Source organism: Otolemur garnettii, unplaced genomic scaffold (genome assembly GCF_000181295.1).
Source record: "Otolemur garnettii isolate 467f Iridium unplaced genomic scaffold, OtoGar3 scaffold00007, whole genome shotgun sequence".
Classification (NCBI taxonomy): domain Eukaryota; kingdom Metazoa; phylum Chordata; class Mammalia; order Primates; family Galagidae; genus Otolemur; species Otolemur garnettii.
In genome coordinates, this window is record NW_003852402.1 from 35,476,094 (window position 1) to 35,494,070 (window position 17,977).

At 38.2% G+C, this 17,977-nt stretch overlaps 1 protein-coding gene across 2 annotated transcripts in view; it reads right to left on the reverse strand.

The window, feature by feature from the left end:
• TMTC2 (transmembrane and tetratricopeptide repeat containing 2) overlaps positions 1-17,977 on the reverse strand; it is a 420,683-nt gene that overhangs the window by 226,754 nt on the left and 175,952 nt on the right. For both annotated transcript variants that reach the window (XM_023509446.1, XM_012814184.1), the window contains one exon: positions 2,275-3,103. In XM_023509446.1, the coding sequence (XP_023365214.1) occupies positions 2,275-3,022 (748 nt within the window). In that variant the 5' untranslated portion in view covers positions 3,023-3,103. The remainder of the gene's footprint in view (positions 1-2,274; positions 3,104-17,977) is intronic.

The following is a 17,977-nucleotide window of genomic DNA, read 5'->3' on the forward strand; positions in this document are numbered from 1 at the left end:
ACACCATCCACGGAGACGGTAAAGGCTGTAGGCAGAGCAGCGGGCTGGGCAGGGGTGGGGCGGGCGCTGTCACCCATCCTAACACCGGTCAGCTGGGCATTCCTTTGACTGCAGTATTTTGGAGGGCCTAAATACCACAGCACTTCAAGTACTGCTAGTAAGGAGACACAGAAATATATTAGAAGTGCTAATAATTGTTTTACTAGGTGAACAAATCAAGAAAACACTGTAACCATGTCACCAAAACAAAATGAGACGGTCAGCAAAAATGAGACTTCACAAAACGTCTTCTCCCACGATGGGACAGAGACTGCTGTGTGTATCCTCATCTCTTAGTATCTGCTTTCCATTTTCCTGGCATAATAAAATTTGGCTGAGTGCTTGGCTTCCCAGAATAAAGAGAACACTTCCCAGGCTTCCTTGTCGCTAGGGGTTGGCCATGAGCAAATGTGAGGTGGGTAATTTCTGTGATACGCTGTTAGAGAAGATGGGTACACCCAGCACTTGCCCTTTCTCCCCCCGTTCCTGTCATCTACGAAGTGCTGATGTGACAATGAACCATCTTGGACCCTGTGGATGGGGTGACACCACGGAGATGGCAAGGGAACACAAGAAGGGGCTGGACCCCGAAGACCCACGGCGCCAGTCTTATCAGCTCCGGTCTGCACACACAGATTGTTACTTGAAAGAATAAAGCTTCTATCTTATTTAAGCCACTGTTATCTTGGCTTCTTATAACAGTAGCTTAGCCTGAAACTTAACCAATAAATTTAATAAATCCTCAGAACAACACTGTGATGCAACTAATATGCCGGGGGCGGGGGGGTTGTTTTAATTCCTTACCAAGGATCTGTTTTAAGCAGCAGGAAAATAAATTGGCAGCATAACCTTGTTCTATATTCTTACATCTCCCAGTGAAGAAAAAAACTAGCTGAAAAGCGTTCTGCAAAAACTAATTGCAACAATTTTTACAGCAAGATTCGTGCTCAGGCATTTGATAAAACTGGGCGAGACTCACTACCTAAAAAAGCCACATGGTAATGATTTCTCACAGAGGATTGAGGAATTACATGGTGTGCAGTAGCTCCACTTTAATGCTGCAACTTCCCGTTAAAATCCCTGTGATCTCTTAAGCATTGTAAGTACCAACAATTAGCTCTTTGACTGAAAGAAATGTTGCTAACTCTTAACTTGAATTCTTCACTTCATCTGTGCTAATCAGATAAAGATGCCAAAGTTGCTTCTGGGATATCTAGACCTCTGGATATACATGTAGATAGACATTAGGCCATTTTCATACATATGGAACGGTTTCACACCTTCAGCATTTGAATCCTGGTACAAAGCTGTGTTGGAAAGAGCAGAAAAAACTCAGTTCAAATGCTTCACAAGTAATCATAATTTAGAGAGTACTTAGACGGCTTATAAAGAACCATTGGTCATTTATTTCTGTGCTACAAACGTATACTTAGCTTTATCCAATTGTTCTCTAGCTTCCAATATATTTAAGTGCCTGAACCAAAGTAAGCTATCGTTAACAACTTTTAACTGTTCACTTCTGTTCTAAAGGAAACTACTTTTTCTACTCTGGCTATTGATTCTGTGATTTGCTAGAATGATTTTTTTTAATCAAAAGCAATAATGAAAGATGTAATCCATGTTCTCATTCTTTACTAAAAAGTGTTTCCCTCTGTAATTCAAGAACGCTTCAATAAGAAGATCTAACTGTCTGGCAAGACCATTTTATTTACCTGCAAAGCTCAAGTCGACGCACACCTGCATGTGCACACACTGACATCTAGAGACATAACTCCCACAGTCAGAGGCAGCGAAAGCTCAGGTTTTAAAGGTGTTGACATACGTCTTGGGGTATCCCCTCTGGCGATTCTGGGAAACCAGAAGAGCTAAAATTTCCTTAAGTGAAAAAACTTGGCTCTTATTATATGATGAAAGATATGTCTCTATCAGTATTTTAAAATGTGCAAACCAAGCTTCTTTCTACATTCCTGCAACAGTCAATATTTTTACACAACAGGAGCTCTGATTCCTCTGGACAAACATAGGAATCCAGGAAAATATTTCACTATACAGTGCTAGATATGCCTCTGAATTAGTTGTCCTGCACATCTTCTCTTTAAGAAAGAAGAAATGAAAGATACGGGTATTGCATAAAAGGACTTCTTCCTCAGGACTGTATTTTAAGGTGAGAAGCAGAGACAGAAAAAAGACGGAATGTACAAACTGTCCAAGGAAAAGCATAAAATGAAATATTACCTTTAGCTGGGTTTACTTTTATCCCTGACCTATACAGCATTTCCTCGTTTTGCCAGTCCCCATTCCTGATTGCAGTCTTCAGTCCATAGAAAACAATTAATGTTGCTGTCGCATAAAAAATCAAGCTCTTGAGAAACCGCTTTTGGACTTTGACATAAAGGGCTCTGGCCCCCACTGTAATCAGGAGGCAGAAGCCCATACTAGGAATATATAATACTCGCTCTGCAATTACAAAGCCGACATAGAAAAACAAGTTTGTGGCAGGAACAAAGGGGATTATTAACAAAGATAAAGACAGAATGACAATGTTCTCAGTAGAAGGAAGTTGCGTTCTCTGGGATACATTATTTTTAATGCCATTTTCTACTTTGGATGCAAAGCTGGGCTTAATCTCTGAGTTCCGGTACTCCACATCTGAAAGGCAGCTATGTCCATTTGCATTCTGCTTGCCATTTGTTACAGCTTTCCCGTTGCATTCTCTTTCTAAGCTCGGGCTCTTCAAACCGTAGTAGGCCAGGAGGAGGAGTCCAGTATAGAAGGCCACAGTGTGTAGGTTTCTCCAATCACAAATGGTTCTGAGCAGAGGCACGGCATCCATCGACCAATCAAAACTCAGTGTATCTGGGCATAGCAACAGCCAGAGGTTCTTGGTTGGCAAGTAGAAGAAGGTGAGCGTGCGGGCAAGGAGGCTGTCTGAATCGGCAGCTGGGTTGTCAGAGTTGGAAAAGCTGGGTGGCTTGTTTCCCATCCAGTATAACCGGGCACCCAAAAGGGAGGTCCCCCAGAATGTTAATAAACTAATGCTGAGAAAGAGAGACAAGTTCTTCCTCTGAAACCAAAAGAGAAGGGGGGAAAAATTAAGATCATTATCAATATTGCATGAGAACATTTCAGTGAACATTAAGAGATAAAATACATTTTTCAGTGGATAGCAGAAAACACAGTTATATATAACTTTGTCACTAAATTTTATATATAAAAACACAGATAATATATATTATATAAAATTGTATATAACTTTCAATGAGTATTTGTTCCTATTTTTCCTCTCTAAACTACCAGTAACCAAAAGTTCCATTTCTTGACCTCTATGAACTGAGTTCAACATATTTCTCTCTCAGAATTGGTGTCAGGTCTAAGTGGGACCATGGTATAAAAACAACTTAGCACTCTGCAGAAGATAGAATAGGCACCTAATAACTGTCTTCCTTAATTTTATAGTTTAGATTTTGGAGAAAACCAAAAAGCAGTCATGTTAAATCTGCAGTGTGACAGGATTTTCTACTCAGCATTAAAGGAGTGCAAGCATTTAGCTGTGTTAAACCAGTCCCCATTTGTCTGAAAGCATTCTGTCCCTGCAAAATTTATAAACCACGCTTTCATCTGCAGCCCCCGTGCTGTCACTGACATCAGTGACTTCCAACACTTAATAACACACCTCATGAATCCCAGATTTTTCATGTTGATGACAACTTTTAAAAACAAAATGACTTTAACATTTCAAGAGAAAGACAAAAAAACTGTGAGAGGAAGGAAGGGCATCCGTGTTAATGAGAATTTTCTGGCAAACTCTCCCAACCTGAGCAAGAACTTAGTGACATTTAACAGTCTAAGTCCTGAAGGGGCAGTGGGAGTAGGGGAAGGATGGGCATCATATCCCAATATTGATGGGTCACTGGTGATGCAGTCTCTTCGCCAAACATTCTCTGCCATGCTATAAAACCATCTTAATCAATGACATTCAGAACACTGCTTGGAATCTTACAAAAGATAATTTTTTTAACCTAAATATTCATCTTATCAAGAAAGACTCGTCTATCTTATGCATGCACAGCTTCTATTAAAATGGTCTTGTATAGAACTGCCACACAGCACCCCACCCCACCCCAGACTCCTCATCCACCCCAGTTTTAAATGCTAGAAGCTGCAGCACTGCTCAGGGATCCTCTTCTCCATCTCTACTCTCAATCTAAAGAGCTCAGCAGGGTTCAGGACATTAACTATTAACCTGTGCCAATCTCTACCTTCACCTTCTCCATCATTTATTCAATTGCCTATTGCGTGCATTCATTTCAGTTCTTTGAACTCAAAATGCCCCCAACAGAACTCTCAACTTGGTAACTTCTCCGACTAAATAAAGCGCATGTCTTTCACTCCCTCTACAGCTATTTACTTCGCAGCCTCCTCTCGTCCCTGCGCAGTCCATTCTAAACTTGCACTTCAAAACACATCCCAAATCTGGCCATTTCTATTCTCTTCTCTCCTTACTAGTCCCAAATTTCAACAGTGAGACACCCATAATAACCTCCTGACTGGTGACCATATCCTTACCACAGATGACATTATTCTCACATTTTTCAACTCATTAACGGGCTCTCACTTTTAAGATCTTGGAAGTTTTTCTAACAAAACACAAAGTAATTCACTGAGGGCTTCTCTTCCACACACACTTTTGGATGATATACCTATTTTTACATTTCAAAAGTATTTTGACGTGTTTTTAATTTTAAAAATGGGCACTTCTAAGTACAAAAGGGTAGCAAAAGGATGAGGGGTGAAAAGTTAAAAACTCAAAACGAGGACAATGAAAAGCAGCCAGGTGGAAACGGCAACCAGATGGAAATTATGGACGATTGTAAGAGGTAGAACTGTGCATTAATATCAGGTCATGGTAATACCACATTCGCAGCACTAACTGCCTTATTGTTTTTAAAATATCTGTGCCAGACTTTCTGATCAAGATCAATTCAAATATGCTGTAAGGAATTTTTAATGGTAAGGGAAATGGTACCATGGTTCAGCCTCACCAATCTTTAAATGTAACTGACAAATGACACAGTCAAAGCCTCATTATCATCTAAGAATAATTTTTTCAAAGCCATTCCATTGTTCTGGAATTCTACCCAGCAAAAACTCTAAAGTTTGAGTTTAGAAAATCATAAAACACAAAACCATAGCAAATAACTTAATCCCCAGCAATTACGATTGAGTACTCTATTAACAGGAGATTAAACACCCCGTTTGACAAAGATACATGAGACAAGATATCAGGGATAAAGAACACTGATCTTGAAAAACAACTGAATTTTGAACCTGTATCAAAAGGCCATTCATAAAGTGAGAACAAATCCATTCTGTTAACAATGCCTTGTGCTGAGTGTGACTTGGGAGGGAGGGAAGGGGAGAGGAAGTCCTTCAAAAACAGCGATAACCAGGCACAAAGAGACGCTGATGGCAAGAGAGCTCCAGGAACGAGGGCAGTGTGGTCAGATCTTTGTTAGTCACAAAAATCCAGAATAAGTTAGACGAAACAATGACATAATTCTGTTTTATTTCAAAAGACAGAAAAATGCAAATTCGTGAAGCCACCCATATTTCAAAAAGAAAAAGATAGAAAAAAAAATTTGTATCATCTATGATTTGGTAATCTGTACTGAGTTTCATAAACTTTAACAAAATCTCTTAGATCTAAAAATATCTAATGCAATATTGTTTATCAAAGGAACAGAAAGTAACTACAAATTTCACTAGGGAAATACAGAAATAAACCATGGAATAACTAGATGATCTGATTCCATGTGGCAAATAAAACAAACCATATATGTGTATCATATGGAGAGAGATACATATATTTACATGTATGCAGGCACAGGTTATTATATAGCAAGAAAAGTTAACCAAAGCACTACAGCATGACTAGGGAAATTCTGTGTCGCAAAATACACGTTACAGAATCACAAAAGCCATTCAGAAGAAAAACATCCATATATGTCTTACCAACGCATGCATATATATGCAAGTCCTCTGGCACCCCAAGTCTAGAAATATTTATACCAAACATGAAATGTGAGAAATTCTGGGGTGAAAAGATAGATCTACAGATAAAAAAACATAAGTTGCTTAAAATCTGTGAGTTTCAAAAAATGTATTCAAGAAAGAAAACCAAAGGTTTGACAACCTAATATACCTAAGTTTACATTTACTGGATTAAAAATTTATATACATAATTTATAGTTACTTTCTTTTCCTTTCTTTATGGGTACATAGGTATCTGATGTGTTAGGTTTCTGTACGTTTATTTATTGCAGTTAATATGAATAAATGTTGACATTAAAAATATTTTACCATATCCCAATATAGCCTATTGATAATTATTCTGTCATCCTCTTAATTCTGCTAGGAAATCCCTTAATTCTGCTAGGAAAACCCTTAAATGTGTAATAGTTGGGACACTAAATTACAATCATATCAAAAAAAAAACAAACCCCAAAACCAAAAACCTCTTTTAGAGCTGAGCAAGAATAAGTGATGTCTCTGAATCCCCAGAGAGGAACAGAGACTGACGTTTGAAGAAATTCATATAAATGATTCTTTAATTATGACCCTCAAACTTTTAAAAGCTGGTTTGTACTTTTCTCCCACACATTTAAGATAAGTGTTATGCTAAATCCCAATGTACCTCACACAAGGCTCAAAAAGTCAACAATACTGTCTGGGCGTAGTGGTGAGCACCTGTATCTCCAGCTATTAGAGTCTGAGAGGCAGGTGGATGGCTTAAGCCAAGAGTTCAAGCCCAGCGTGGTCAACACAGGGAGACATTGTCTCAAAAAATAAGAACATCAACAATATTGCACTCAACTCTCAAGGAACCATTTTCAATAACTTTGTTATCACCACATATAGATAGAAACTTGCCCTTTCATCTTTGTGTTAACCATCTTTTCTGCCCCACTTCTCTCTTTCCATAAAAAGTACGTGTGAAAGTAAAATTTTCCAGAGAAATGTTTTCCTGACTACACCCTAATAAAGTGGAATTATAAATGACACATCTACTGGATCCTTATAAACAGAAAGTTGACAGATACATTTCATGCTAGTTAGCAAAAGGACAGGATTTTTCTGTGTCTTAATTCACTCATTTGTTCACCACATAAGGATCTGCTTTATGAAAGTCTAACTTTGCTTAAGGTTCAAATATGTTCCTCTCCTTCAAAGTTCACTGTAAAAAGGCAATGAGTTCATTTTATTGATAAAAACATTTTAATTATAAAATTATTACAGGGTTTTTTCTTGAAACTGCCAGCCATAGAAAATCATAGAATGATTTTCAAGAATGATAGAATGATTTTTCATCATTTTTCAAGAATGATTTTCATAGAATGATTTCAAGAATATAAGGTTCACAGCTGACAACTTTATCTTTAGTCTTCTGACACATTAATGAACAAAAAGCATACCTATAGCTTTATGAACAATGCAAAATTCCTAAAACATCCAAATATTCCCCCAAATCACGTGAAATATGAGGGAGAAGCTAATGGAAGGCGCTGCTATATTAATTAGTGGCAATGTCTTTATAGAAACCCCAGGGTACAGTGTTTCCTTCTGCAGGAGTCCCTAACGAAATAAAAACAAGGAAAAAGCAAAATTCAACTATCACAGCTCCCCTCTCTGTTCTAGAAAAGCTGCCTCTGGTGATGGCAGCTTCAATATTGCCTTCTAATCTCAGAGTTTTCTGGGACATAAATGAAACTGAAAAGGAATATTTTTGTCTCAATGAAAGAAAATGTAAACACTCTGCCTTAGAGTATTGCAATTACCATGAGACTCACTTTTTGGCAAACTAATGAGAATAAATTACTTAAGCATAAGGCTCATTTAATTCCAAATTAAGCCCTTGGCAATGATAGTAGTTGTAATAATAGAACAGATAAAAATCAGTATCTGAAAGTTATAAGCCTGAAAGAAAAGGCCATCCAGACATAACAAGATCTTAGCATCTCGTCCCTCTATCGTGTATTCACCATTCAGCATCAAAGTCATAAGCTTTTCTTATACCAATAACATAGGATTTCTCTTAGCTCCTCCCTCCTTCCCACAGTTCTCACTGCATATTCACTCCAGAACATGAATATAAAAGCACTTTCCAAACATGTGAAGAAAAAGAGCACACAGCTCAAAGTATAATTAATCACGTGAATGTGTGCTAGGAACTTTTTCTAATGAAGTTTTGCCAGAATCAAATTCTCGGGCTGATACTGCTTCCCTTTAAAAGAAAAATGGGTTCCCTTTAAAAAAAAAAATTTTCCGGCTCGGCGCCTATAGCTCAACCGGCTAAGGCGCCAGCCACGTACACCTAAGGTGGCGGGTTCGAATCCCCAGCCTGGACCCGCCAAACAACAATGACGGCTGCAACCAAAAAATAGCCGGGCGTTGTGGCGGGCGCCTGTGGTCCCAGCTACTTGGGAGGCAGAGGCAGGAGACTCGCCTGAGCCCAGGAGTTGGAGGTTGCTGTGAGCTGTAATGCCATGGCACTCTACCCAGGGGGACAGCTTGAGGCTCTGTCTCAAAAAAAAAAAAAAAAAAAAAAATTTTCCTACACCAACTAGTGACAAAATAAAAGAATTTAATGTTTGATGTTTCAAAAGATATACTCATCCACCATTGAAACTGTTAATATCTAGTTTTTATGAGAAAAAATTAAAGAGTAGGGCATTAAAAATTATGAAATATTTATCATTTTAGATTATAAAGAATTATTTTTTTTCTTCTTCTTTTTTTATTTCTGGCCAGGGTTGGGTTTGAACCCACCACCTTTGGCATATGGGACCGACGCCTGCCCTTTTGAGCCACAGGCGCCGTCCAAAGAATTCTTTCATTTATGTTGACTATTATACACCACAATATATTTCCCATTAAGTGCAAACTTTCATCAGAAACCATTAGCATATCTAAATATGTGATATTTAACCAAAGTTTGAAATCAAATATATTTAGAGTAATTTGTAATAAACTGTCACCAGGAACAATAAGGGTTTTTTCCCTTATTGACAATTCAATTACAAACATAACTATCAGCCTGTTTGAAATTCCTCATTATCTTTACTCATACTTCTAATACCAGTAGGTAACAATGCCCACTTTATCTAGAAAAGTAAAAAAATAAAACAATGTAAAGAAAAGAAATGAAAGATGATCTTTTATTCACGTAACTACGCTTTAAAAGAATTTTTAATTTTCCGTAAAAATTTTTTGTTTATTTTTGAAATGATTGCTACCTGGCATACAGCCCTTTATTTCTAATATTTTCCAATAAAAGGAAACAAGCCTCCTTGGAGTACTGGTCTGATGTTAAGATTCAGGCCAGTAAGATACAAGATGAGCCTGTAATACTAAAAAGAGAACGTGCTCAGCGCCCACATACAGATGGGGATATGTCAGAGGGTCAAAGGGACTCAGGAACTCAAAGGGCTCCCAATGGCCAAAGCTGGTACAATTTGAACATCAGAAGAAAAAAAAAAATGAAATAAACATTTATGAGTCCATACTGATCATACAATAAATAAGAAGAGACGTCATCGCAGAAGAATTCTGATTTCTGTCTATTCTCCACCCTCAAAAATGGGGACTATAATCTCCCTCCTTAATGGCGGTCTGTGCTTAGGGACTTCCTTCTGAATAGCTCGGTGTGACCAGGGTGGGGAGCATGTGGAGGGAGTGACCTCACAGTGGGGAAACCTGAAAACACTACCTGTGAGCTGATCATCAGCATCCACGCTGACACGTCACGGGGATACCCCCTACCTTCATGATGAGGTGATGAGAATGTCATTTTACATTTCTGTTCTTCCTCTCATAATCCGTAATTCCAGTTTCAGCACTTTAAAAAATTATTCATGATCAGACAAATTCCACTGGAGAGACATTCTACAAAATATCTAACTGGGGATTCTGGAAATTATCAAGATCATGAAAACAAAGTCTAAGAAACTGTCACATCCAGAAGCCTAAGAAGCCAGGACCAAAAAAAAAAAAAATGCTATCCTGATAGCATCCTGGAATAGAAAAAAGGATATTATGCAAAAAGTACATAAATCTGAATCTATTATGGAGTGAGGTGAATCAGCACTGGTTGATTAAATGACACCCATGAATAATTCTAATCCACAATGATGTTAGTAACGGGGGAACTTGGTGTGAAGTATACGGGACCTCCGTCTTATGTTCTGGATTTTTCTGCAAACCTAAAACTGTTTTAAATAATAAAGTCTATTTAAAAATGATTGTGGGGTGGCGCCTGAGGCTCAAGGAGTAGGGCACCGGCCCCATAGGCCGAGGGTGGAGGGTTCGAGCCCAGCCCCAGCCAAAAACTGCAACAAAAAAATAAAAAACAATTGTTATCCCAGTAAAATAAAAGCTCTTGGAAATCAGATGAAACAAAATAGATGAGATTTGATCTATTATTTTCTGAAAGGTGCTAGAAAGTAAAAATTAACAATGGAAATTTAACACCAACTTAAGCATATGACAACACTTTAACTGACTTCCAAATTAATTATTTAAACAATTAAATAATAAAATGAAGTCAAATTCCGGTTCTTTTGCCACAGTGGCTTTAGGTACTATACGCGATGACGTATTGATCTCAAATCCTATTTGGCTTTGGCCTGATATGCTTCAGCATTTGTAGCACACTGTAAACCCTTCCACGGGAGGCAACCAAGGAAGGATGCTTCTAACCCCATTGCTATGGTGTTCTGGTTGGCATGGTGACCCATTCTTCCTCATTAAGCTAACATGGGGAAATTAAGCAGCCAGCAATTTCTTGCGTATCCGTGGCAAACCCCTTCTAGAGGTAACCATTAGAAACTGAAGTTCCCAAAGAGTTCAATTAGTGGCACCGCAAGGGGTGTGCCACAGCCCCTAACCCATTAGGCTAAAAGCAAACCCCTGAATGCCAGCCTTCAGGGTAATCTTGTTTAGCTTAAAATAAGAGGTTGAACGCTTCCCACCAGGCAGTGGGCTATGGTCAAATCAGGTTAGGCACAAAACAATCCAGCCTTTATGAAGAAAATATGTGAAGAAAATATCCTTTGCAACCTAGGAAACAAAAAAGTGTTTTAAGCAAGAGTAAAGAAGACACTCTCTTAACTATCAAAACCCTTCAGTTTGTATTAAAATCCCTTCTCTGTACTTCAGGAAGACACCAAACGAGGGGTAAAAGAGAATTCAGTGAGCTCAAAATGGAGTGAATTTGGAAAAGGAACATTTTTACCTCAATCTCTCCTCTACTGGGCAACTGCATTGCAAATGCCTTTCCTGCGCCCACGGATTAAGCTGCAACATTCTCTTTAACTTTGTGTGGCTTTAGTGCTCCACAACCCAGCCATTATGAGCCGCGTTCCAGTCTCATTAATGAGTTACGCAGGCGAGCCCCGCATTTTGGAAACATCAAGAGACACATCATAATGGGACTTCACTCAGTGGGGAGGGCTGGATACAGCCATCTTCTCCACAGATATCATAAAGGACAGCTATTTAATGAGTGTGGGAGTTTTCCTCTTAAAAAAAAAAAAAAAAAAAGGAAAGACACCAAAAAGAAAAAAGATCCCACACGTGCAAACAAAATTTGACAAACATACACACAAAATGTAATACACATACACACCTTACAGATGGTCACTAATAAGAGTGTAACTTCACTGCTGAGAGCTTTTATATGGGAATGTGCTCCAGTACTACTAACCTAACATCTTACATTAGACATAAAGAGGAAATCCAAATGCACACATTATTTACTGTTTCCCACAGGAAAAAAGTGCAGCCATTTATCTGGACACACTGCAGGAGACCATCTTTTTTTCTCAAAATGACACACTGGTTTACAAAATAACATTGATTTTCTTGACTGGTCAACCAAGGCAGAAATTAGAGTTTTTGAGAGAAAGTTCTGTCATGGGAAAGCATCTATCGATTTTATAATTCTTTCAATATTCAGCAATTTCAAGTATTTAGAAAGCCCCCAGACTACACTACGGCACTTATGTGGACATGATAACTAGTAGTCATCCAGGGTAGAAAGAAATAGAACTAGAACGGTGAGGACCAGGCCGAGGTAGACAGAATCAATGAACAGACTTGCCAATGTTTCGAGCACATCAGAGTAGCCAACAGAGTTATGGTTATTAGAACCTACTGCAGAAAAACAGCTCCCCGATCTTTTGATGGTCTGGACGTTTTGGTTTGCTATTTTTAACAGAGGAAGATCTCTAAGAAATGGCAAAGGAGCAACAAACAGAACCTTAAGGCTAATTATTCAAAAACATCTTAAAAATAAAAATTAAATCTGGGGCTGAGTAATGTAAGAAAAGATGAAAACTGTAATTTGAGTTTTAGCGAAAAGTTCTCTTTCAGGACTATGGGTCTTATCGCTCCAAAAGTGAATTTTTGAAAAGTAAAATAGGAAACCTAGATTGCAGTATGTATTATAAATACATGGGATAACTTTTCTTACAGCACAAACTAATAATTTACCTCATCAAACAAGAATTTCTTAAATACCTTTACCAGCTTGAATTAACCTTCAAATTATACCTACTTAGTATATAATAAATGTGTTGCATCTTTCATGTTACGCAGAGAAAAAAACTGTTCCTGTAGCTGCCATTTGGTGATGACCCAGTTTGAAAAAAACAAACAAATGTAAATACTCGAGCATTTTCAGTTCAGCCAGGCTCCCTTCCGACAGTCTCTCAAATGTCTCCTTGCCAGAAGCAATTTGGCAATGTGCAATTTTTGGAGCCCGTGGTGCTACCAATTTAAACAGATAAAATCTCAGTGTAGGTCTAATCGAATTTCTTTCCCTGTTTAATATGAGATTTGAAACCAAAATCATGTACTAACTTTTAAAGATCATATACGGAAACTGAAATGTGTAGAAAGTTCACAGACAACTTCAGAGAAAGATTTTGAACAGAAAAACACTTGAACTGTGAAAGCCACAAAAACACTGCAGTATTCTTCTCCATTTCAATGGGCCTTCAGTACAACCCCAAAGTTTGATCTTACTTCAACTGAAAGAATTTCTCCTTCTATGTGAATGAGATTTCTCATCTACCTATTTTGAGGCCTATTAAAACAATCCTCCTTACTCTTTTTAAGCATGCCTAGCTTTTAAAACTATCATTAAAGTACTATCTTTCAAATTATTTCAGAATGGGCTAAAACCTGTTTTTTTTTAATTAACATGTATATCTTTGATTTTTACCATTATCAGTTAAAAAAAACTCTAGAGGTAAGTAAGATTGACTGCAGAAATCTCTCATGAGTCTTCAAAACATATTTGAATAATTCAGCCCAACAGAGCTCCAATTAGCACTAATCATTGCCATGCCCTAATTATATAAAATTAAATAAACTGAACTTACACGTGCAAACATTTTGCAATTTACCCTGCATCCACTTCTCTTTTCAAGTTAACTCATAAGATGAGACAACTTGTTTTAATAGATTATTATCATTGGATTCGGTCCAAAAAGCATTGGTCTAATGGGAATTCTGTCTGCTTTAACAGTTGTGGTTGAGCAAACTCTCCCTGACTGAACTGTCAGTCATTTCTTGACTGGCGCATGGTCCTCAGAACCCTGCTGAGAGACAAGCAAAAAGTTTTTGCCAGGTGCATGAGGGGCACTCGGTGAATTTAGATTGGGGGAAGTGGAAGGGATTGGTTAACCGACTGGAACCTCTAGCTGCTTATTCCCTATTTAAAGGTTTCCTAGTTCTAATGTCCCAGCTGCCCTGTCCCCTGCGTGGCACTGTCCAAGGCACATTCAGCGCAGCAGTAAACCCCAGCAACATCCAGGTGTGCTGAAAACAATGCAATGCATGCCCTGGGCAGGTCAAACACGAAGGGAAACAAAAGCCGAAAAGTCTGCAACACTACGCTCTAAAATTTGATTACCTGAAATAATAAAAATTACAGGATGCACTGGCATCTTTAGTTAGGCTCTAATTCAAAATCACCTCTTAAATCAGGAAATTCTACTCCTGAAAAGGTTTCCATAATAACTCCGAAACTAAGCCACCAGATTTTACAGGAAGGTTCCTAACTGTTAATTCATTTTTGTTCAATTCTGTACCGGCTAACTCTTTTAGCAATCTAAACAAATGCAGGTTATCCAAAAGGTACAGTAAAAAGAGTGAAGATTAAGCTTTATTATATTTTTCTGAGAGACCAGAAATTACAAGGAAAGAGAACTGTGTATTATCAAGTCTAACAAACTCAAACACCTGTTAAGTCATGTTAGGTGACTTAGGTCCTGGCATCTCGTAAAGACAGCAATACCTAGAAAATATTCTATTTCACTTTGGGAGGTGGAGGAAATAACTTAGGAATAGTGTTCACAATAACTATGAATGTTGATTAAACATTTTACAAAGGGCATTTACATGCATTATTTCAAGTAGTTCTTTCTGAAATGTTGCAAACTTTGCAAACTAGTATTTTACAGAAAAGCAGGTCAAACTCAGAAAGGCAGGATGTGTTATTCAGAATCTCACAGCTAAGGAGTAGTAGAACTAGGACCCAAAGCCACTTCCTTTAATGATGAGCCCAGGGTTCAATGTTCCAACCCACTCTAAACCCCCGGTACCCACTTCGTACCCAATTCTTCAATGTTAGTTCCTCAAACTGCTCCCGCTCTCTCTGACCTCAGCGGTGTTTGATCTACAAGATCATTATTAACTCCTATTGAAAAGGCTCACAGGACTACAGATTGGTAAATGCTGGAAAAGACACAGACATCAAAAATCTCCCTCTTTGTAAAATCCAGAGGAAAGTGATGTCTCTAATGGTTACAAGGAAGCAGAGCTACTCAGGCACAGGCAGAGCTAGACGTTTCATCCTTCCTTTGTGTTCATGGATTGGTACTTCAGCCACTCACTTTTAAAATTTTTTAAAAAGTCTTTTTAAATTAGAAACATGTTCTTACTAGGTTGCCGAGTCTAACCTTGAACTCCTGGGCTCAACAGATCCTTCTGCCTCTGCCTCTCAAGCAGATGGAACTATAGGTGCATACCACATGCCTGGCTCACTCATTTATACACACACACACACTTTTTTTTGAGACAAGTGTCTCCATCTATCACCTGTCTGGAGTTCAGTGGTTTCATCAAAGCTCACTGTAACATAAACTCCTAGGCTCAAGCAATCCTTCTGCTTCAGCCTCCCAAGTAGCTGAGTACAGACACATAGTATTATGCTCAGCTATTTTCTTCTATTTTTGGTAGAGAGAGGCTCTTGCTCAGGCTGGTCTCAAAATCCTGAGCTCAAGCAATTTTTTGGCCTTAGCCCCCCAGAGTGCTAGGATTACAGGCACGAGCCACCACGCCTAACCTGTTTATATTTTTAACCACAGATCGTAAATCAAGAATCTATAATAATTCTCTAAAGCAAGAACATTTAGATTCCAATGTCCTCGGCCTACTTACTCAGAACTATCCAAGATTTGGTCCATCTTTATCTAAATTTCAAAATCCCCTAAGTCCTACTGATATCTTTACTGTTAGAAACTTTCAAATCCCCTCGGTGGTGGTAACATTCTCATTATTACAGATTCAAACCGGTTTCAAGCCCATCTACCTAACCCTGCCAGTATTTTAAATGCTGTTCCTCACTTCCAGCTTAAATTCTAGTTCCTCCATCAGACCGCCTCAAGTTCTCCAGGCCTCATTAATTAATCCTTTCCTCCTCAAAGCTCGTCAGTCTTACAACTTGCACCATATATAAAAGATATCACATATTATAAAGGTCAGGTACAAAGTTGTTAAGGCTCAAAGTGACACTAAAATCATACAATCTTAATCTGATCACGGTCTTACGGAAAAGAGTCTCACTGCTCCCCTAAGAACACCAGCTCCGTAGGGCATGGCGCTGTCTGGGTTGCTCACTGAGTTACACCACCCACAGCAGCAGGGAGGCCAGCACCTGGCACAGACAAGACGTTCTGCGTGGGTGAGTGAGTACACAAACGATGGAGCAAGTGACCGAAAGAATGAACCAAAGAAAAATGACCCAAGACAGAAGGCTAGAAGGCGGCTACGGGAAGTGTCAGCTACACCAGAATCCTGACAATCTCACGTCACCCCCTCTGATCTGGGCAGTCTGTTCCTACACAGAACACAGAGCAGAGGTTCTGACGGACAGATGAGACAGCTCAGTTTAACTTCCATAATTGATGGTGTCCCTAAGCTTTATTCATAGTTTGATTTTTATTTCCTCGGAGTGGGTGGTGTATTAGAGTGTAAAAACAATAGTAAAGCATTTAAGGCCCCTTTGGCAAATAAGGACTGTCCTTTATTACAGAAATAATTTCAAAGTGTTTTAAAGGTTATGTGAACTATGAAGTCAGGTCAAATTCCTTATCCTTAGGATTATTTTTAAGTCAATGAAGAAAAAAAACAAACAATACCGCATCTTAAGGAAGAAGAAAAAAGAGCAGAAGTAGGAGGGAGAAGAGAAAGATTTTGAATCATCTGATTTCCAAGTTCACCTGAACAAGAGGACAGTAAGAAAGTTACGTGATATATCTGGGCATCCCCAGCTGTAGATGAAGGGCCTTAAAATACCCACTTTACTTCCTGGGGGGCTTTAGGAGGTGAGCAGAGTTTTAGGAAGATTTATAAAAAATACCGCCCTTCTACAAACATACGTAGTCACTGATAGCTGAGACAGAACATTCTTCAAATAGCAGCTGTCAGTTCCTTAAAAAGGATGTAATTGTGGGACTTCAGAAAAACTTTTATGATATTGCATACTTCCGTGAATTGAGAATGTGGTCCCAGGGAAAAAATTATTTTTAAATTACTTCTTTAAAACATCTGTTAAAATCTCATTTTTAAAGTATCTGTTAAAAAATCCAGCTACTTCCTGGTTCAATGTTACAGTGAGTAACAAAATTTAACATCACTGAGAGTAAAATTAGACTGGTATAGCTCTGTAATGTTACACAACAGAACAGTATTCATGTTATTGCAATCTCGCTAATGAACTCTGACTTCATAAAAAAATTACTAGCAGAGACAGGTAAACACGATCTTTGCAGCACGTATTTGTAAATTAGCCCATCTGCAGACGAGGTGAGCTTTTTAAAATAGATAAAAATAGCTTATGTCGAGCACTTACTATGTGGTATGTGCTTAAGAGATTTTTACAGACTACCTTATTTAATCCCGCCAAAATGGTTAATTTGGGCACTGAGGTACAAAGAAGTAAAAATCAAGATTCCCGGGTTCTACCACTATTAAAGTAGCAGGCATCATCTCCCCTCTTGCCTCCAGCTGCCTGGTTAAAAAAGGGACAAAAATATTACAGACCACTGGAAAAAGCAAAATGGAAAATACACATTGAAGTAACTCTGAAAAGAGCCAGATATTTAAATATTAAACAATACTTAATAGATGTGTTTACATAATATTTAGGATTTGAGTTTTAAACTGTTAATATCTATTAAACAATACTTGTTAGATGTATTTACAGAATATTTAGAATATGAGTTTTAAACTGATAAGCTTGAGAAACAGGGAAAGAAAAACAAATTCACAATGACTTTTACAGGCTCCCATAGCTTGCATTTTCTTAATTCAGAACCAGTAATTCTAATGCTGTTCAACTGCCAAATATCTGGACAAAACAAAATGGCCTATTTTCAGAGGCCTGGTAAGAGATGGCACACAGTAAATTTATCCTTAAACTTTCATGTCATAACCACCAATACACAAAACTTCATCAAATATCACAAAACTTAAAACCACAGAGAATCACTGCCAGAGTCATTCACTTCGTATCTGCCCGGAAGGCAAACCATCCACTATGCCACCAGCACCACCTCTGGTCAAGGAATATAAAAAAAAAAAAAAAAAAAAA